The 17,224-nt window shown below is 34.0% G+C and overlaps 2 protein-coding genes across 2 annotated transcripts; both read right to left on the reverse strand.

The window, feature by feature from the left end:
• Positions 1-566: 566 nt before the first annotated feature.
• LOC105800007 (snakin-2) lies at positions 567-1,464 on the reverse strand. Its single transcript, XM_012630848.2, has 4 exons — positions 1,307-1,464; positions 1,180-1,227; positions 1,062-1,113; positions 567-986 (listed from the first exon to the last, which is right to left on the reverse strand). The coding sequence occupies exons 1-4, from the start codon at positions 1,358-1,360 to the stop codon at positions 802-804; spliced, it is 339 nt and encodes a 112-aa protein (XP_012486302.1). The 5' UTR covers positions 1,361-1,464; the 3' UTR covers positions 567-801.
• A 1,232-nt stretch (positions 1,465-2,696) lies between these two features.
• On the reverse strand, positions 2,697-8,794 carry LOC105800008 (alpha-mannosidase I MNS5). The gene is made up of 16 exons (XM_012630853.2): positions 8,534-8,794; positions 8,122-8,164; positions 7,975-8,040; positions 7,845-7,906; positions 7,586-7,685; positions 7,198-7,380; positions 6,738-6,786; positions 6,473-6,652; positions 6,134-6,254; positions 5,303-5,384; positions 5,129-5,214; positions 4,905-5,005; positions 4,614-4,755; positions 4,345-4,495; positions 3,995-4,239; positions 2,697-3,013 (listed from the first exon to the last, which is right to left on the reverse strand). The coding sequence occupies exons 1-15, from the start codon at positions 8,671-8,673 to the stop codon at positions 4,015-4,017; spliced, it is 1,731 nt and encodes a 576-aa protein (XP_012486307.1). The 5' UTR covers positions 8,674-8,794; the 3' UTR covers positions 2,697-3,013; positions 3,995-4,014.
• Between the last annotated feature and the right edge of the window lie 8,430 nt (positions 8,795-17,224).

A 17,224-nucleotide genomic window follows, 5' to 3' on the forward strand; every position in this document is an offset into this window, starting at 1 on the left:
GAGATCATAGAAATAAGCTATAAGAAGGCGCAAAATGGAAAGAATCAAAACCAGTGGATTATAATCTATTTTAAAAATAATCAATACTCAAATGGAAACACTAACAAAAAAATCGAGAAAAAGGATGTAAGAAATTGTAATTCCACGATAAGAAGAAAAAATACAAAATTCTCATGTTTATGAGATTAAACAAAAAGATTTGTAAATAAGAGTGTCAATACTACAACTAACTCATAAATTGTTAAAGCTTCCATAAAAGTCAAATTAAGCAATAAAGTACCTCGTATTTTTCCCTCCGCCTTGGGTTATCTCCCGATAACTTTTACAGCTTGGCCTTTTTTCTTATCCATTTTTAATGGGAGGATAACAAATAAAGTTTTTTCTCATAAAAAAATCCAACTAAAAATACTAAATCTTTAGTAAATTGATTCAACTCACTACTCTTATCTTTGCATGTAGACAAAGGAATAGGGTCAAAGGGTACAATTATGCTTTAAAAAGGTTCATCTCCCAACGTAAAATTCAGGTTTAAGTATTGGATTCAGTTAGAACGGTGGTCCATTGGATAAGTAATGAATTGGCATGTTTTAAAGATATCATATTGAATATAATACCAAACCGCAAGCCACATTGTAATACTGAACGGAGGCTAAAAGCATACTACTATTTTAAAAATATATATTAAAAGTACTAATAATTTTAGGAGTAGGTGAGAGGTCTGAGCTACAACATACATATTACACAAACAAACATTTCATTTTTCCCCTTGATGGCTGCAACACATATTGGGCGACGTAAAGGTTAAGGGCACTTGGCAACGTTTCCATGGGTGGTCATGCCAGTATAGCAGGTCCCGCAGACCTCCCTGTTCCCTGAAGTCCCCGGTGGCACGCACTTGCACCTCAAGCAGCAAGTCCCACACGCCCTGTTGCATCTGTTTGGCCTCGAGTGTTGACTGCATCTTTTCTTGCATAATCCTCCACAATCTGCCAAACATTTGCAAACATGAGAACAATAATAAGAGGAAGCGCTACTCACAATATCTCACTGACTAAACCCACCAATCTCTAGCATCAGTCTTCTGTTTCCGCCTCTGGTAACCAAAGAACCCACCTGAAGAAAGCAACGGCATTTTCAGTGAACCTATACAACACAGAAAGCAAAATTTTGTGGACATACCTCACCGACATTCGTTATATCTTCTTCTGCCTTCAGATCAGATGAAACCTACATTGAAGACGGTCACATATAATTTATAAAGAGGTTAAAACTTAAACCCAGAAAGCAAAACTGAAAGCTAATTTACCTCTGCAAGGCAGAGTAATAGGACACCTAACGCAAGAAGCATACGGACTGCCATGGCTGCTATGTTTTTAAAGTGAGCTTAGTACAAAGTCTGCTTAACATGGCATTCATCTTTATAGTGGTCTTGTTCATGGTGACCTTACTTAATTGGACATTCAATTTCATTGTTATTACCACTAGACCACCATTTCGGCTTTGGATAAATACAATGAATTGGTAAGCTCAGGGTGTCGTGTTGGTCGATTCGGTTTAAAATGAAATTTGTTGAACCCAATTATGACACATGGATGGGTGAAAAACAATTGAATTAACCTATTAATTTTTAAGTTCGTTGATTTGCGGCCAATTGGTGAGTTGACATGTTTGTATAATATTTGAAGACTTATTTTTAAGTTCGAGAGTTCAAGTTATGACGATCTAATGAAAATTACATGAGTAAAATTTTTATACTAAATTATTACGAAAATTATAAATTTCAAGCTTTAATTTAGTTTAAATCATAGGTTTTATTTTTAGGCTTAATTTTTATTATTTATTCTAAAATTTAGGATATTTTAAATATTTAAAGTTGTTTAAGAGTTTTATATTTCTTAGTTAACAATAAAGTTTAATTTTTTAAAACTACTTCTTATTTAGATTAATTAGAGTTTTATTACATTTAGAGTGCTAGCTTATATAAAGGTCTCTTTATTATTATTCGAAACAAATATTTTTATTTGTGAGATTTCCCTTTGTTTATTTTTGAAGTGAGTTTTGTTATTGGTTTTAAAGTCTTTGGGAAAAATTTTTACCTCTAAATTTTTAGGATTCAGTCTTAGGTCAGAACTATTTGTCGAATTTGTTAAAGATAATTCTTCAAAGAGTTTTATAAGATATGGACTTATTATTATTGAGTATTTTTATTGAAATTTTGTTGTTAAAGGGAATAAATTTTTTTAGCCGTCGACCTACGAACTTTTTCTAAGCTTTTTATATAGGACAGGCGTAAATTGTTATTGCAGACAGCTGTTTGTGCTCTGTACTCCAAAATTATGTACGTTCTGTGCTGGGGTTATTGTACCAAAGAATTTACTCTAATGATTTCTTTTTAAAGCATAATGTAATTTACATCTAACATTTGTTAATCTCCTTTTCGAGTGAGTGTTGGTCATATATTGCGGGATAATGAATGCAGTAGTGACTTAGCCGCTTGCTAATTAGGGTGTAGCCCTCTTCTTCTATAAAAAAAAATATCAGAGTTAAAATTTATGTGCATAAAACCAAAACTTTATTTATATAACACTACATTATTAAAATTTTTATATATTACTTTATAAAATAAATCAAATTGAATGTAGAAATTTAAGATTTATTTCATATTAATTAAAAATATTTAAATCGAACTCGAGAGATAAGTAATTAAAATATTAATTCGAAAAACAGTTTAATACAAATAAATTGAGACTCAATTTTGTTTTAAACAAATCAATTAAATTAATCTAATTGAAGAGGTACATGTTCCAGCACCGATTGAATTTAGCAAACATTGAACGTTAACAAGGATGGAGAATAAACAAAATCCTAATCCCGAGAGTAAGGACACTGACAAAAACTTGTTTGGGGAATGGGAAGAGCAGGCAGTTTGCGCTGTTCAACATCGGCGTCTCTATTCCAGCTGGATTTCAAGTCTCCTGATGACCCTATCCATTCCAGCTTGTCAAACCCTGGCCTGCATTGTTTTGGGATCACAACCCCAACATTATTTTAGACACTGCCACACGTTATTTTCATGTTTCTTCACAACTATTTTTTCCCCACGTTTCTAATCAAATGATATTTAAATAATTTATTTTTATTGCAATTCTTTTTATTATTATAAAAATAAAATATCAACATTTAAAAATTGAATCAAACACACAAATAGAAATAATCAATTTTAAATGTAATATTTTTTACATGTTTCAAGTTTTATTTGGTTATTTATTCACATTATTTTCTTTTTAAATAATTTCTCCATTGTGCACTGGGCAATTTAAATATTTAAGTATAAAATATTTTATATATATATACACACATGCAAATGCACCTCTATCCAATACACATTTTTTACTTATAATATTATAATATCATATATTTTATATCAAAAATTTAAACAACTAGATAAAAATATATAAAATTATAACAAATTATTAATGATTAGGTTAAATAGTCAAAATTTAATGAAATGTTTTATTTTTAAACGTAGTTATTTAAAAGTAAAAATGATCAAAACGAGAAGTGAAACTAAAAAAGAAAAATCAAAATCCTTTACTTAGTATTGACTAATATTGACAGCTATGGTCGGTTCAGATCAATACAAAGAGCAAAAGAGTACGATATTGATAATGTTTAAACTTTTACAATGATACCAGTTCAATATTGACTACACACTATTAAACCTCAAAAAATGAATAAAAGAAAAGAAAAAGCATCGACCAATAGGTTGTATTTGTTGGATAATGGATTCAGGGACAATATGGTAGCCTAATAGCTAATTCCTGAAGGAAAATTAGGTGACAATGCGTATCCATATTATCTTGCAAGTGCTACATGTGTTTCTAAGCTTGCTTTTTCTGTTTCATCTTTCATAACTAGTTTACAAACTGAGGAAATACTTTTTAACTTTTTTGTTTTGTGATTTCAATGTATTTGTCTATGCTAGAAAGAATACCTGCTTTTGATCTTCAGTGATCATTGGATCCACAACCCACAGTAACCAGCCATGCTGCATGATCTTCTTCTACACGTACTAGAGTCAATTCCACATTCCTCATCACTGAAACACCTATGATCGGCACGAGAATCAGGGATGTGGCATGCACTCTCAACCTGTTGGACACCATATCCTGATCTCAAAGTTATTGCAGGACAGACTTGTAGAGACATCGCACTTGCACGTCTTGTTTGCTGTTCACTCTGCACCATAAACACTTGCACACATTTACTTGCTATATCACCAATTAGGATGGTAAAACTTGGTATATTATGAATGAATGATTAAGAGAAAAGCAGAAGGAAGACCTTTGCATAAGTCCAATTCGTAGGAATGTATGCTGCCGGAAGCCTCTCATGCCAAGAACTTAATATTGGAAGAGGATGACCCTCGGTTGTGAAAATATAATTCCGATCAACCAAAAAAGAATCATCAAAAAGAAGATACAAATATTTACACCTATAGAAAATGGAAGACAGATCAGGAAAAACGGCAGATTTGAGGGATGTATTTTTGTATCATTATGGTAGAAAGGCCGAAGATGGAAAGAAATAGATTAAAAAAAATGTCATCTTACGTTTCAGCGAGAAAGAAGCTATGTTGATGATCTTCCAATTGCATTGTTGTCACATCTCTAACACTTGCAAAACCACCTTTTACTTTGGTGTACAAATTAAGAGAATTGACAATTGATTCGCCAACTTGTATGTACCATGGATCTGTATTTAAAGAGTTCTTTTTTTTTTATTTAAAATGAACTAGAAAATTCATTACTATCAAGAGCTATCAAAACCCTCGATCAAATATTAAACATAAGTAGAAGAAAACCTTAGAAGATAGAACTGATAAAAAAGATTGCCATGCCGACCTTTGGTTGCTTGATAGAGGTAGAATGTGGACTCTGCCAACTCCGGCCGCAGGGGATAATACTTTTCAGTAGGATGTAACATCTGATGGTCCAACAAATACCTACAGAAATTCTATACTTTAAGTTACTATTATTCCGATGGAAAAAGAAAATGATCAACTAACCACTAGTCCCTAGTCAAAACCAAAAACCATAAGCTCATAAAACTTCAAAAGGTCAAACACCTTTCCGGTATAACTCCAAATTTCTTCCATACATAAAAGAATTCACGGTGTGATGAATTAGCAGCTCCAATATCCCCAACAAGAACCTAAAACAAGAATTCAAACATTAAATCACAGGAGCCTTTCCATTGTAAAATAACTAGGCACCTGATGTCAGGGGCTTCAGTTACTTGCCTGTAAACCAGGCCAAAAGGCTTGAAGACTTGTAAGTTGCCAATATGTTGCTTTTCCTGTCCTCATATCAGCTTCATGGTACCTTTATTACAATAAAATGATCATAACCAGTTAGTGCTAATTTGTAAAGCTCTCAAGTATAGTTATTGCAATAGCCAGCTATTAGAAGTTGATTCTTTAAGAACTTGAGATGTCTTTAAATTATAAATCTTCTAAAATTCAAACTACCAAAGAGTCATGGAAAATAGTGATAGAGCAAGTCAATGAGATCTACAACAAAAGAAAAAAATATCAAAGAGTAAGTAATGTATCACTGCAAATTTACTACCTTGGTCTCTTAGGAAAAATCCTAAAAGCTTTGCGCTTAAGGATTTCAACCACTTCTCTGATTATTGCATGTCATTGCAAATATAAATAGCGAGTAACTAATATGATTCTACAACATAAACTTGTTTTCTAGTTTAAAGTTACAAGTCGGTGGAATTAAGCTAGGAAATATATTGTTCACATATCCTGGGTGTTAAGTGACAGTGTAGATGAACAAAATATAATGGTTATGGGAGAATGCTCGAACGCAGGAGTAAGAGACAGATATAGGTACGTTCACTTTTTTGAAAATTTCCCTATACCAAATCTGTTGGTTACATTATGAACATGGGTGCTTCAAGAACAATAAAGAGTTTTAGGATCCTCCTGCATCAGCAAATGACCCATTTAATTTGGAGGTTGGGAGTACCTGAGCTCAGCCTCAATGCATTTAGAAAAAAATTCAATATGCAACAACATAACAGAACATTCAACTAAGTTGAAGAAGTGTCATCAATGCAGTACCATGGACCATGTCTGAAATACTTCTGTACTGCAAGATAAGCAGAATGAAACATTCTCCAATAGTCCTCCTTTCCAAATAGAATATACGCCTTGCACAGATACTCATAGAATGAATCAACCCCTTAGAAAAACCCATTCAAAAGCTAACATCAGAAAGTTGATGACTGAAACAGAAAAGGTTTGATGAAGCAAATCATGGAATTCAATTGAGAAGTGTTTCAGATCTGAAATAGAAAATAAATGTTACCCATATGACCAGATGATGCCAATATATTTAGCAACTCTCTATACCGCATAATAGAAGATCTTGCATGACATCAAAGCACAGATTGCACATACCAGCACCAATGCCAGATGAATATTCAATCCATTCTCCAGTTGTTACATCTAGTGTTGTTCCTAGTAGATTTAAGGAACTGCGCATGCTCCATAATTTTCGTAGAGCACGTAAAGCTGCAGATTCGTATCTGGGGTCACCAGTTAATCGTGACAATGCTCCCATTTCAAGAATCAGAGAACCTAAACAAAAAAGGAAAATTTGACTATTTAAGGATAACATATTCTATGAAGTACACAGCTTACATCGTTCTAATAAGATTCTTACCACACCCTGAAGTGCTTGTTTCAGGCGTCTCATCCTCCATTACTCCGTACTGCCCACAGAATTTTGCATTGATGCGGAGTCATATATCCTCTTAACAAACATAATCAACAGAGCATATTCATACTTCCAAGAAATTAAAAGGTGCATTTCTGATTAAAACATCATGTGAGATCAGGGAAGTCTCAAACATGTCAGAAAGAGAGAATCAGCCAGTATCAAAGTGTCTTAGCGTTCCTAAAGGTTGTTTGCTACATGGTTTAGCTGCACCACTTTTTAAGCACATTTGCTTTTTTTTTTTTTTGGTGAATTATAAGAGGAGGGCAAAGCCCTAACAGCAATGCGACTAGTGTCTTTATTACCACCTCCAAATGTCTTCATGCAACACTAACCATCAGAATGTATCTTATATTTTGGAATTCAATACATGCTACAGATATCACTAGTGTGTTTCCGGTACTACCTTTAAGTTAACCCAGGCATATGGTAACCCAGTTGGTGTATCGAAAGCAGGTAAAAAGCGGCGCCCCAAATCTTCAGCAAGATTAAGCAGCTGATTTTTGTAACACCCTTGAACCAACCTGTTTGTGGAATCAGTTGCAAGAATATGAGCAGAAATAAGTCCTCCAAGAACTCTTATGTTGCACTACACAATAAAAATCAAGTGAAAAGGGATGTAATTAGAAATGCATCATGTAAGTTGATCTCGCTGAGAATGTGACCTACAACTCTAAAAGATAGAACCATTGATCCCATAACAGTAAGTTTCAAATATAATCAATTAGATTATGAAAATCTTAAACAAGCCCACCCTACTTAATTCTCTCTGCATAAGGTACCATATTAGATACCTCAAAAAGATTTATCCTGGCATCAATGTTGAAAGTCAGGTTTTCAGATAGCCATGTAACTGCCCTTTCAAATTCTGTGTTGTTTCCCATGATAACAAGGCTGAGAAGAGCAGAAAACTTGTATCAGAACAAGGACTCGGCATAAGACTTGGCAAAATAGACTTGGCAAAATTCAGACATGCACAAGCGAATATATAGGTGGTTTGATTCACAGCATTAACATGTTGCCTACAAATTTGTTTTAGGTAACAGGTCATACCTGGACAATGATTCAATAAGTGTAAGGGCAGATCCATTATAGTTTCGCGGTAAGTGTTGAAGCTGCAAATGAAAGAATAAATTGTTAGTATACCATTGAGTACTGTTATTCTCAACTAATAATATATTACCTTTAAATTTCCAAGCTCGCTAAGAGAGTCTGTGAAGCTTTTGGTAAGAGGCTTCAACTCATCATGCTGTAAAGAATTGAATGTAATTCAATATGAAATGCGAGAAATAATATAGTCTGGCTTATTGAAATGAAAACACGGACTCACCGGGAACGCGTGTTTCATGTAGTTTTCATATGCGTGATAGAACCTGCAAAAAAAAAAAGGCCCAAAAATTATATAAAAAATAGATGCCAAATCCAGAAGCACAAAGTTCAGGTACAATCAGAAATTAATCTTCCTTTGCTTACAAAATAATTTCATTCCCAGGATGCAAAGTTCTCAAGTTGAAGGAAACATGCGTTGGTTGTATCAATTTCAAAAAAAGTGAATAAACATATAAAATTTTCTTTTCCACTACATTTCCTCGGGAACCAAACAGAAACAACCAAAGGGAGAGGGAGGGGGGGATCCAAATTGACCATTGACCAATACCCATTAACCCAAACACATAAATATCAAACACCCATGAATTAACATCGGAATTTGATCATAAAAGAAATTGGGAATTTGGGCTTACATTTTTCTAACTTTCTCTCTCATGTGCCTCTTCTTAGCAGCCCAATGGGAATCGATCTGAGACATGGAAGGAGCAATGAAGGCGGGTGAAATGAGGAGGAAGAGGACAAGCCAAGCTCCATAACTGCGAGATAACAGCATAGTCTGGTCTTGGGTTGAGTTTGGACAAGAAAGCGAAATTGTGAGAGAGGCAAATGAGCTCGGTGGGTGTCGCTGAAGATCCGGAGAGGATTTGTTCGAAGCTAATACTACATCAATGTTGGAACAAATGCGAATATTTATCAGATTTGAGAGATTAATTAATTAGCCAAATGACATGGATTGCAAATAATTCACCATTTACAATTTGCTAACCAACTGAACAGTATTTTTTTTTTTTTGGTTTTATAGTAATTTAAAATTTTACTGAAGTAATAAAAAGTAAATGAAAAAATAAAATGATACATTAATATTTATAATAATTTAAAAGAAAAATATATATATAATTAATAGAATTGATTTTAAAGTTAAATAAAATTAATTTCAAAATTAAATAATAAAATTAAATTATTTCCTAAAACAAATGTTTATTATGATTAATAGTGAGTTTTAATTATTATTTTAATATTATAAAATAATATTAATTTCAGATATTAATGGTATTAATTTTACCATGTCCCTATAAGACCCGAATCTGATGGATGCTCTCAAGGTCAAGATTCAAATTATTGGAGCTGAGATGGTTGAATCGGCAGTTACAGCGAATCTTCACTATCAGATAGTGTATAGAGTCCAAGATCATGTGTTCAAGCTATCAAATCAAGGATCTGAATATTCTCTTCTCATTTCTGTAAATACAAGAGAAGAACCACATTGTGTTCATGTTCCAAAACAAATACCCAAGCAGGAGCTTTTAAAGCTTTTGCCAGAAAAGTGGGTAACCAACTACGAGCAGATCCACCAACATGACCAGCCAATCCGATCCACAAAAAGTCAGATCATCACTAGGGCTGATGGAACTAGTGAGATCAAATTTGATCATAGCCACTTAAAGCAACTCCCAACTCCTCCAATTTTCTCCACCCAGATAATGTTACAGCCAATACCTTCTGACAATTCAGAACCTGGCCCAGAAGCACCTCTCATACAGAGCTTCTAGTGTAATGGAAAGCCTTTGTATTTATTCAAAGATCCTACAAGACACTGTCATTTGGATATAAATTGTTCTTGTGATGGATGTCAAGACACAGCCTTTGAAGATTTAGATGAGGAGATCCAGAGAACTCGAAAGAAGAAAAACCGCAAAAAATCAACTCAGACAAAATTTTATGAGCGATAGATGAATGGAGATCCAGACATTGGTCCCTTAGGAGAAGACAATGACAAGTATGTCTTCCTAGTAGATTATTCTACAGGAAAATTAAAACCACAGCCTCCTAAAAACCAATCTTCTATACCTCCGCCGTCGCCACCCAAAAAAGACTCAGATCAACGATGGCTAGGTAAGCCTTTGAAGCAGCCATGTTACAAAAGAATTAATAGATGGGTTCAAAAGCACAACCAATTACAGTTGTGTGTTCAAGAGGAAGAAAAAATTATTGCCCCTGTATAAAAAATTCCAGAACTCCAAATGTATGAGGCAACTTCCTCTTATGAACATGAATTTCCACCATTAGAAGAATTCTCAAGAAAGGAATTTCTTTATGCCCTAAAGATTCCTTCGAAACTACAAGCAGATGCAGAAGGTCGACAAGTGAAGATTACAGCAGCAGAAGCCACTCTGAATTGGCAGACAGAAAATGCATTGGCCCAAAATCTGCATTGAAAAAGATAGAAAAAAAGTTAGCCAGATTGACACCAAGGTCTCAAAAATAGAAAAGTCAACTGATGCAAACTCTGAGATGATCAAGAATCTCATTAAGCTTTTCCAAAAAAGGCTTAAAGAAGTTGCAACTGAACCAGCTGCTCCAGGACAAGACTTTTTTCTCTCATATTGCCCAAAGAGAAAAAGAACATATCAAAGCCCTAGAAACGGGAAAATACCATCTCCTCAACCACTGAAAAATGGTATTGAATTATTCCCCTCGGTAAGGCAGCTAGATAAGCTAAGATCATCTGGAAATGTAAAGATAGATTTTCCTCCACCTGAAGAAAAGAAAAAACCAAGTATTTATGATTTGTTTTTACAAATCAAGGCCCAAAAAGAGGAAGAAAAGCAAAAAATTGCAGAAGAAAAGAAACAAAAAGAAAAGGCTCTGGGGAAAAGACCAGTAGAAAAACAGGAAGATGAACAGGAGGGTACTCCTCCATCTCTGCTTAGACAGGTATCAAAATCCTTGATGATCTAGAAAGAAAAACAGTCTACTAATAATCCCTTGACAAATTTTTTGAGGGATTATAGTCGAGAAGTACTTCTAAAGATATCTGTTCTAAATGAAACTGGAATATCTCCAGAATCCCTAGTTGAAGTATCAGAATCTTCAGAATCTGTTTCAGAATATTCAGAGACATCAGCAAGTTACTCTGAAGCAGACTTGGGAGCCCAAAAAATAATGGCCACAATACATCCAGATGTTAAAATTGATGAAATGTCAGAAGAATAAACCACTGAAGCTGGAGAACCTTCAAATGTAATATCTACATCCCATGTTTGAACAGGGAAAATGATCTTTACTCTTGATGACATTCCAACAAACAAGTGGCCGGAAAGACTACAGGAATTCCATGCATGGCTTGAAACCAGAAAATTGACAGAAGACAGCCATTATAACGTCCTGCTTGAATTTGTTTCACGATTCACAGGAATGCTAAAAGACTGGTGAAATTCCATTGACCAAGCAAACCAGATGCAATTTTTAGTGTTAACAAATTTATCTCAAGCAATAAGGATTATCTATAATCACTTTATTAAAAATCCTGATGATCTGTTAACTCTAAAAAGAAGAGAGTTCTTTAAGAGAAGATGTTGCTCTTACAAGAAAAAAGATTTGTCTAAGCATTTTTATGTGATGACAAAGCTTTTTTGTGCCCTTGGATTGGATCCCAGTTTAAAGCAAGCAGTTGTTGCGTCTATTCCAGATTCTCTCCAGGTAGCAATAAATCAAAATCTCTACAGTCAAAACAAAAATATTCTCAACTTAACCATGGGAGAAATCCAGCAAGAAACGTATATTGCTTAGAAGATCTGTTCAACAGAAGAAAGGTCTTCAAAGATTATCTCCATAGTGACAGAAGATTAGACAAAGCCTGTAATGACTCGCATATCAAAATTAAGTGTGGACATGACAAGTCATGTTATTGCCCTACCAAGAAAAAGAAGCATTTTAGGAAAATGAAGATATTTTCTCCAAAAATTCCCAGAAAAAGATACAAATGGAGATATCTTAAGAAGAAGAAGAAGTTTTCCAAATGAGTGAAATCCACTCGATGTTACATCTGCAATCAAAAGGGTCATTTTGCGAAATCATGCCCAAACAATAAGAAAAGAGCCAAGATAATCCAGCAGATACGACAAAAGTCAGGAATCAGAATCACTGAAGAAGATGATATTGAATCCCTATTTTCTATTAATGATGAGCCCAATGATCAATCAGTGTGTGTAATCCAAAGCATAGAATACAGTGATTCAAAATCTTCATCAAGTGAGATACTCATGGCACAATCTTAGATGCCCTTCAATTATCTTCTATCAAACTTTCAAATTCTTTCAACCTTAGAAGTTTTAGTGCCGCATATTCATGTCTCTATCTACTTGGACAAATACAATAAGCCTATTACTGTAATTGCGTTCGTTGATACCGGAGCAGCAGAAACCATAATGAATCCAGATGTTTTACCATCAGGATGGTAGAAACCTCATACCAGACATTTTAGTTCAGCAGCAAAAAAGATCTTCATAACACACTTGAGGAATAAACCCATCAAAATCCATTTTTTTCTAACATGCTCCATTACCACTACAGTTTTAGGATAAAAACTTCCTGGAAAAGATCTTATTGTTGCCTTTGATCATTACACCAAAGTTAAACAGATAAGAATCCTACCAGACGAATTAAGGTACAAACAAATGTTTAGATATTTTGTGCCTATTCCAAAGTTATTATCAATATATTCTGAGAAGATCTAAGAGATCGTAGAAGAATTGAAAGAAAAGTCATGTGCAAAATCACATTCAGAGTTCCTTCAAAAATATAAAAATCCTCTATGGAAAAACTCTGAATTCTTCATCAGACTCCCTTTTAAGAAGAATGAAGATATCAATCCAACCAAAGCTAGTCATATGGGGATGAACCCAAAACATTTGAAGCTAACTGAAAATGAGTGCCAACAATTACAAGATGAATGATTGATTGAAACTTCAAATTCATAGTGGGCTTGTGAAGCATTTTATGTCAACAAAAGATCAGAACAGGCCAGAGGAAAATTAAGGCTGGTAATCAATTATCAGGCTCTTAATCACTTCCTACAAGATGACAAATTTCCTTTGCCCAACAAAAATTCAATATTCTCAAGCCCTGTAAAAGCCCGAGTTTTCTCCAAGTTTGATCTAAAAGTAGGATTTTGGCAATTGGGAATAGATCCAGAAGATAAACCCAAGACGAGATTTTATATCCCAAACAAACACTTTCAATAGACAGTTATACCCTTTGGGCTAAAAACTGCTCCATCACTATTCCAGAAGGCCATGATAAAAAATTTTCAGCCTATAATGACTCAAGCTTTGATCTACATAGATGACATTCTCTTATACAACCCATATCAAGAAAGTCATGCAACCCTCCTTGAAAAATTCAAGCAAGTTATTCTTCAATATGAGATCATGCTTTCTGAAATAAAAATGTAAGTTAACAGAGAAGAAATAGAATTCCTTGGTATAATTATCAAAGAAGGCAGGTATCAGCCTCATCCGAGTATTGCAGAAGAGTTGAAGAAATTTTCAGCCAGAAATCTTTCTCAGAAATAAGTCCAGCAATTTTTGGGAATTGTAAATTATCTCAGAGACTTTGTTCTAAGAATCTCAAAATTTACAAATCCTTTAAGAAGTATGCTAAAAAAGAATCCTCCTCCCTGGAAAGCCAAATAGACCTTAGTAGTTAGAAAACTCAAAGAGAAGCTAGCTCATCTACCACATTTGTAAATTCCTTCAGAAGGAAAAAGAATCTTACAGACAAATGCTAGTGACGAATATTGGGGAGCTATCTTATTTCAAGAAGAATATGGCAAAAGATGACTATGTGGATACAAAAGTGGAAGATTTACAGATGCTGAAATCCATTACCACTCCACTTTCAAAGAAATCCTTGCAGTCAAAAGAGGTCCACATTTTAATTCCATTTACTTGGATATCATTTCCTTGTTGAAATGGACACGTCTTCCTTCCCCAAGATGCTGAAATTCAAACAAAAAGAAGTACCTCATCCCCAACTCCTTAGATGGGCTGAATGGTTTTCAAAATTATTTTTTTAATGTCATTCACATAAAAGGAAAAACCAATGTTCTTGCTGATATTCTCACCAGACCTCCTGAAAAATTCCCTGAAAATCTCATGATTCAATCTTCATCCTCCTTCAAGGGAAAAGGTAAAAAGAAAATCTTTCAAAATCCACCATCACCATTTTCAATACCTTGCCAACCAAATTCTTATCCTGATCATTCTCCAGAGGTTTTGAGCCTAATATTAGAAAAAATATTTCACAGAGAAGCCAATAACATGATGCTTTTCTATCAACTAAGCATTTTCCAAGATTTTGGAGGATTATTCTTAAAACCTCTATGACTTCACCCTAAATATCCATTTATTCATCCTCTAAAGTTCCAGTTTGGTGAATTTCCTGAAGAATTGAAATGGATGTTCTGGTACTTAACTCATTTATTCCACATAGGAATTGAGTTCTTCATCCCAGATCTCCAACATTTTCTGACTATGGCTATTCAAGATGAAATCAGTCCTGAAATGAAAAACCTGGCAACCTTTTTGAAATGGTTCTACCTTTTAGAACAATGGGCCGATATGATCATGTTTGAATTCCTCAGGAATACCAGGGTCCAATGGATCTTAATCATCTTCTATAAACCTCAATACTTTATGCAAAATGGTCCAGCCACACAATTAGAAGCCTTCCCTAGTGCATGGATTCATAATACTTATTTTTCAGAAGTAAGCCTAAACAGTTATAATTATAAGGATTTGCAAAAGTATTTGTGTCAAATTAATAAGGTCATTCCCTTAGAAATTTGGCCATCAAGGGAAAATTTGGCACCATGGGATATAGAAAAAGATCCACCGACACCTTATCAACAACAATTGAAAAAAGCCTTAAGAGAATATCACTCCAACATACCAAATCCAAAGGAGTGGTCACAAGAGTATCCAATGTTTTGCAGTCAAATCATGAAAGACACACCAGTACCAAAAGACGTGAATGAAGACAAACCTCCTGATGACTTAGAAAAAAGAATTGAACAACTGAAATTAAAGTCATATACAGCTAGAGAGGAAAAGAAAAGAAAGATAGAAGAATTGAACATCACCTCTGACATAAGCACAAATTATGACACTGATAGCATATGAGTCATCATCCATTTGTGAATTATTGTGTTTTTGCTTAAGAGTGAGTCACCGTCCTTATGTAAATTATTGTACTTTGCTTTTGAAAAAAGGTTTGATGAGTCATTGTACTAAAAAGAAAAAGCAGATTCCTTCTTATCTGCTCATCTAGCTTTCTTTCTCTATATAAGAAAGGAAGATGTTCAGTTGTAAGATATAACGAGTTTGAAAAATAAAATAATCAGTGTGTTTTAAAAAATCATACTTTGCTAAATTTCCTTAATCTTTTCCTGCCTGAGCATGGCATATCTATAAAAGAAAATCTCTCGTGAGTTTAAGAGTATGCTCTGTGCTTGCCATATAATAGATTCTGCACATCAGAAATTAAGCTTAGACCAGGAATGCTAAGCTCAGATGAGTTTGAAGAAGTAGTCTAAATTAATGGTATTAACAGCTAAAAGGCAGTGCCTGTTTAAATGACCAATAGGAGAAGGCCTTTGTTTTGGCATAGCATACCTGCTGTTATGATCCATTAATTTCAGATATCCCGTCTCCAGCCTTGAGGCATTTATGAATTTATGAATTCTTCCTAAGATTCTTTTCCATTTTGCATAAAGGGATGGTGTAAACATTTTAACAGAAATGAGTTTAAAATTTTGCACGAACTCGATCTGTACTGACATTTTTTATATGAAAATAAATTTTAAATATATAATACATCAAAAACACTGAAACACTAAAATAAATGTTTCTCAATAAATAAAAAATAAAAAAATACTTAAATAACACTAAGATAAATGTAATTAGCAAGCAAATACCTTTAAAATAGTAACAAAATTAATAATAAAACAAGAGTTGTATAATATTCAAACAATAACAACAAAATAGTAGCGCAATATAACAGCGAAATAATAACAAAATAATGAAAAAAATAAAAAAGTAAAAAATAGCAACAAATTCTTTTTTTACAAATTCGGGTTGGTCCGAGCAAAAAATAGTTTACTTGAGGTTTGACCCATTTAGGATACAAACCTTTTTCTTTCTGAAATCATTTTTCAAATTTATATTTTTCTCCAAATTCTCCAACTTTTTGAGCAGACCTTCAAATCGGGTGATCCAAACCATGAACAAGTCTACATGCTATTCATATTGGATAAATAAAACACTAACAGAAAAAAATATTTTGAAATATTGGATGTATTGCAGACTCAACATAGGCATGCGAATAGGCCAAAGTTTGTTGCAATCCAAGCATTTTAATGGGTAAAAGCTATTAGCTTAGATTGGTTTTCTCTTGAATATGCAATTTAAAATCATCAATCAATCAATTCAATCACACCAAAATTTCGGTTGTACCCTTGAAAATATATGTTTGTTGAATCATGTGTAAGTGTCATGGGGCTAGACCTTTCGTTTCGCAATCCGTACGGCCTTAGGCGATCCGTTCGTCCAAACTCGCCTAAGTTAGCCTTAACTCAAGTGAGGATTCATTAAAAACTCCTCCAAGGCACCAAATTGAAGAGTGGAAGCGATTTATGCCAAAAGAAGCTAAACAAAAGAACAACAGAAAGAACGCTTGCAAAGTGTTTGAGTAAATGCTCTCAATTCTCTTATTCACAAAGAATAATGAAACAATAACAGAAATGAGTACAACTGAGGGGGAGGCTCTCTATTTATAGTTGAGCTCCCCTAAAACCGACGGTCAAGATACATTTACATCGACGGACGAGATTAGCCGTATCCCTTTAGTTTAGGGATTTACAAGATATGCCATATCAAATCTAATCTAATATTTACAAGATATGATTCCCTCTATCTTTTAAGATTAGTTACCATATTAGCCTAAGTTGCCATGTCTTCATTATCGGGCCAACCAGGCTTTAATCTGACAGACTTATTCAATAGCTCTTTGAATCGGGCCAGTTCTCGTGGGCCAAATGATCTCCATCTGAGCAATAGACCTCCATTGGATGCATTTGATGTGATGGTCACGGGCTTTGAACTGTGACCCGTGACATAAGTATGATAGTATAGGGTGTTCACCACCTTAGATATGATCTAGATTCGAGTCGTACTAATTGATTTGCTGTTAAGATTTTATCCTCTTTTTATAAATCAACAAAAATGAAACATATGTTTGTTCAATGATTTCAATTTCGAATAATC

Source organism: Gossypium raimondii, chromosome 9 (genome assembly GCF_025698545.1).
Source record: "Gossypium raimondii isolate GPD5lz chromosome 9, ASM2569854v1, whole genome shotgun sequence".
Classification (NCBI taxonomy): Eukaryota; Viridiplantae; Streptophyta; class Magnoliopsida; order Malvales; family Malvaceae; genus Gossypium; species Gossypium raimondii.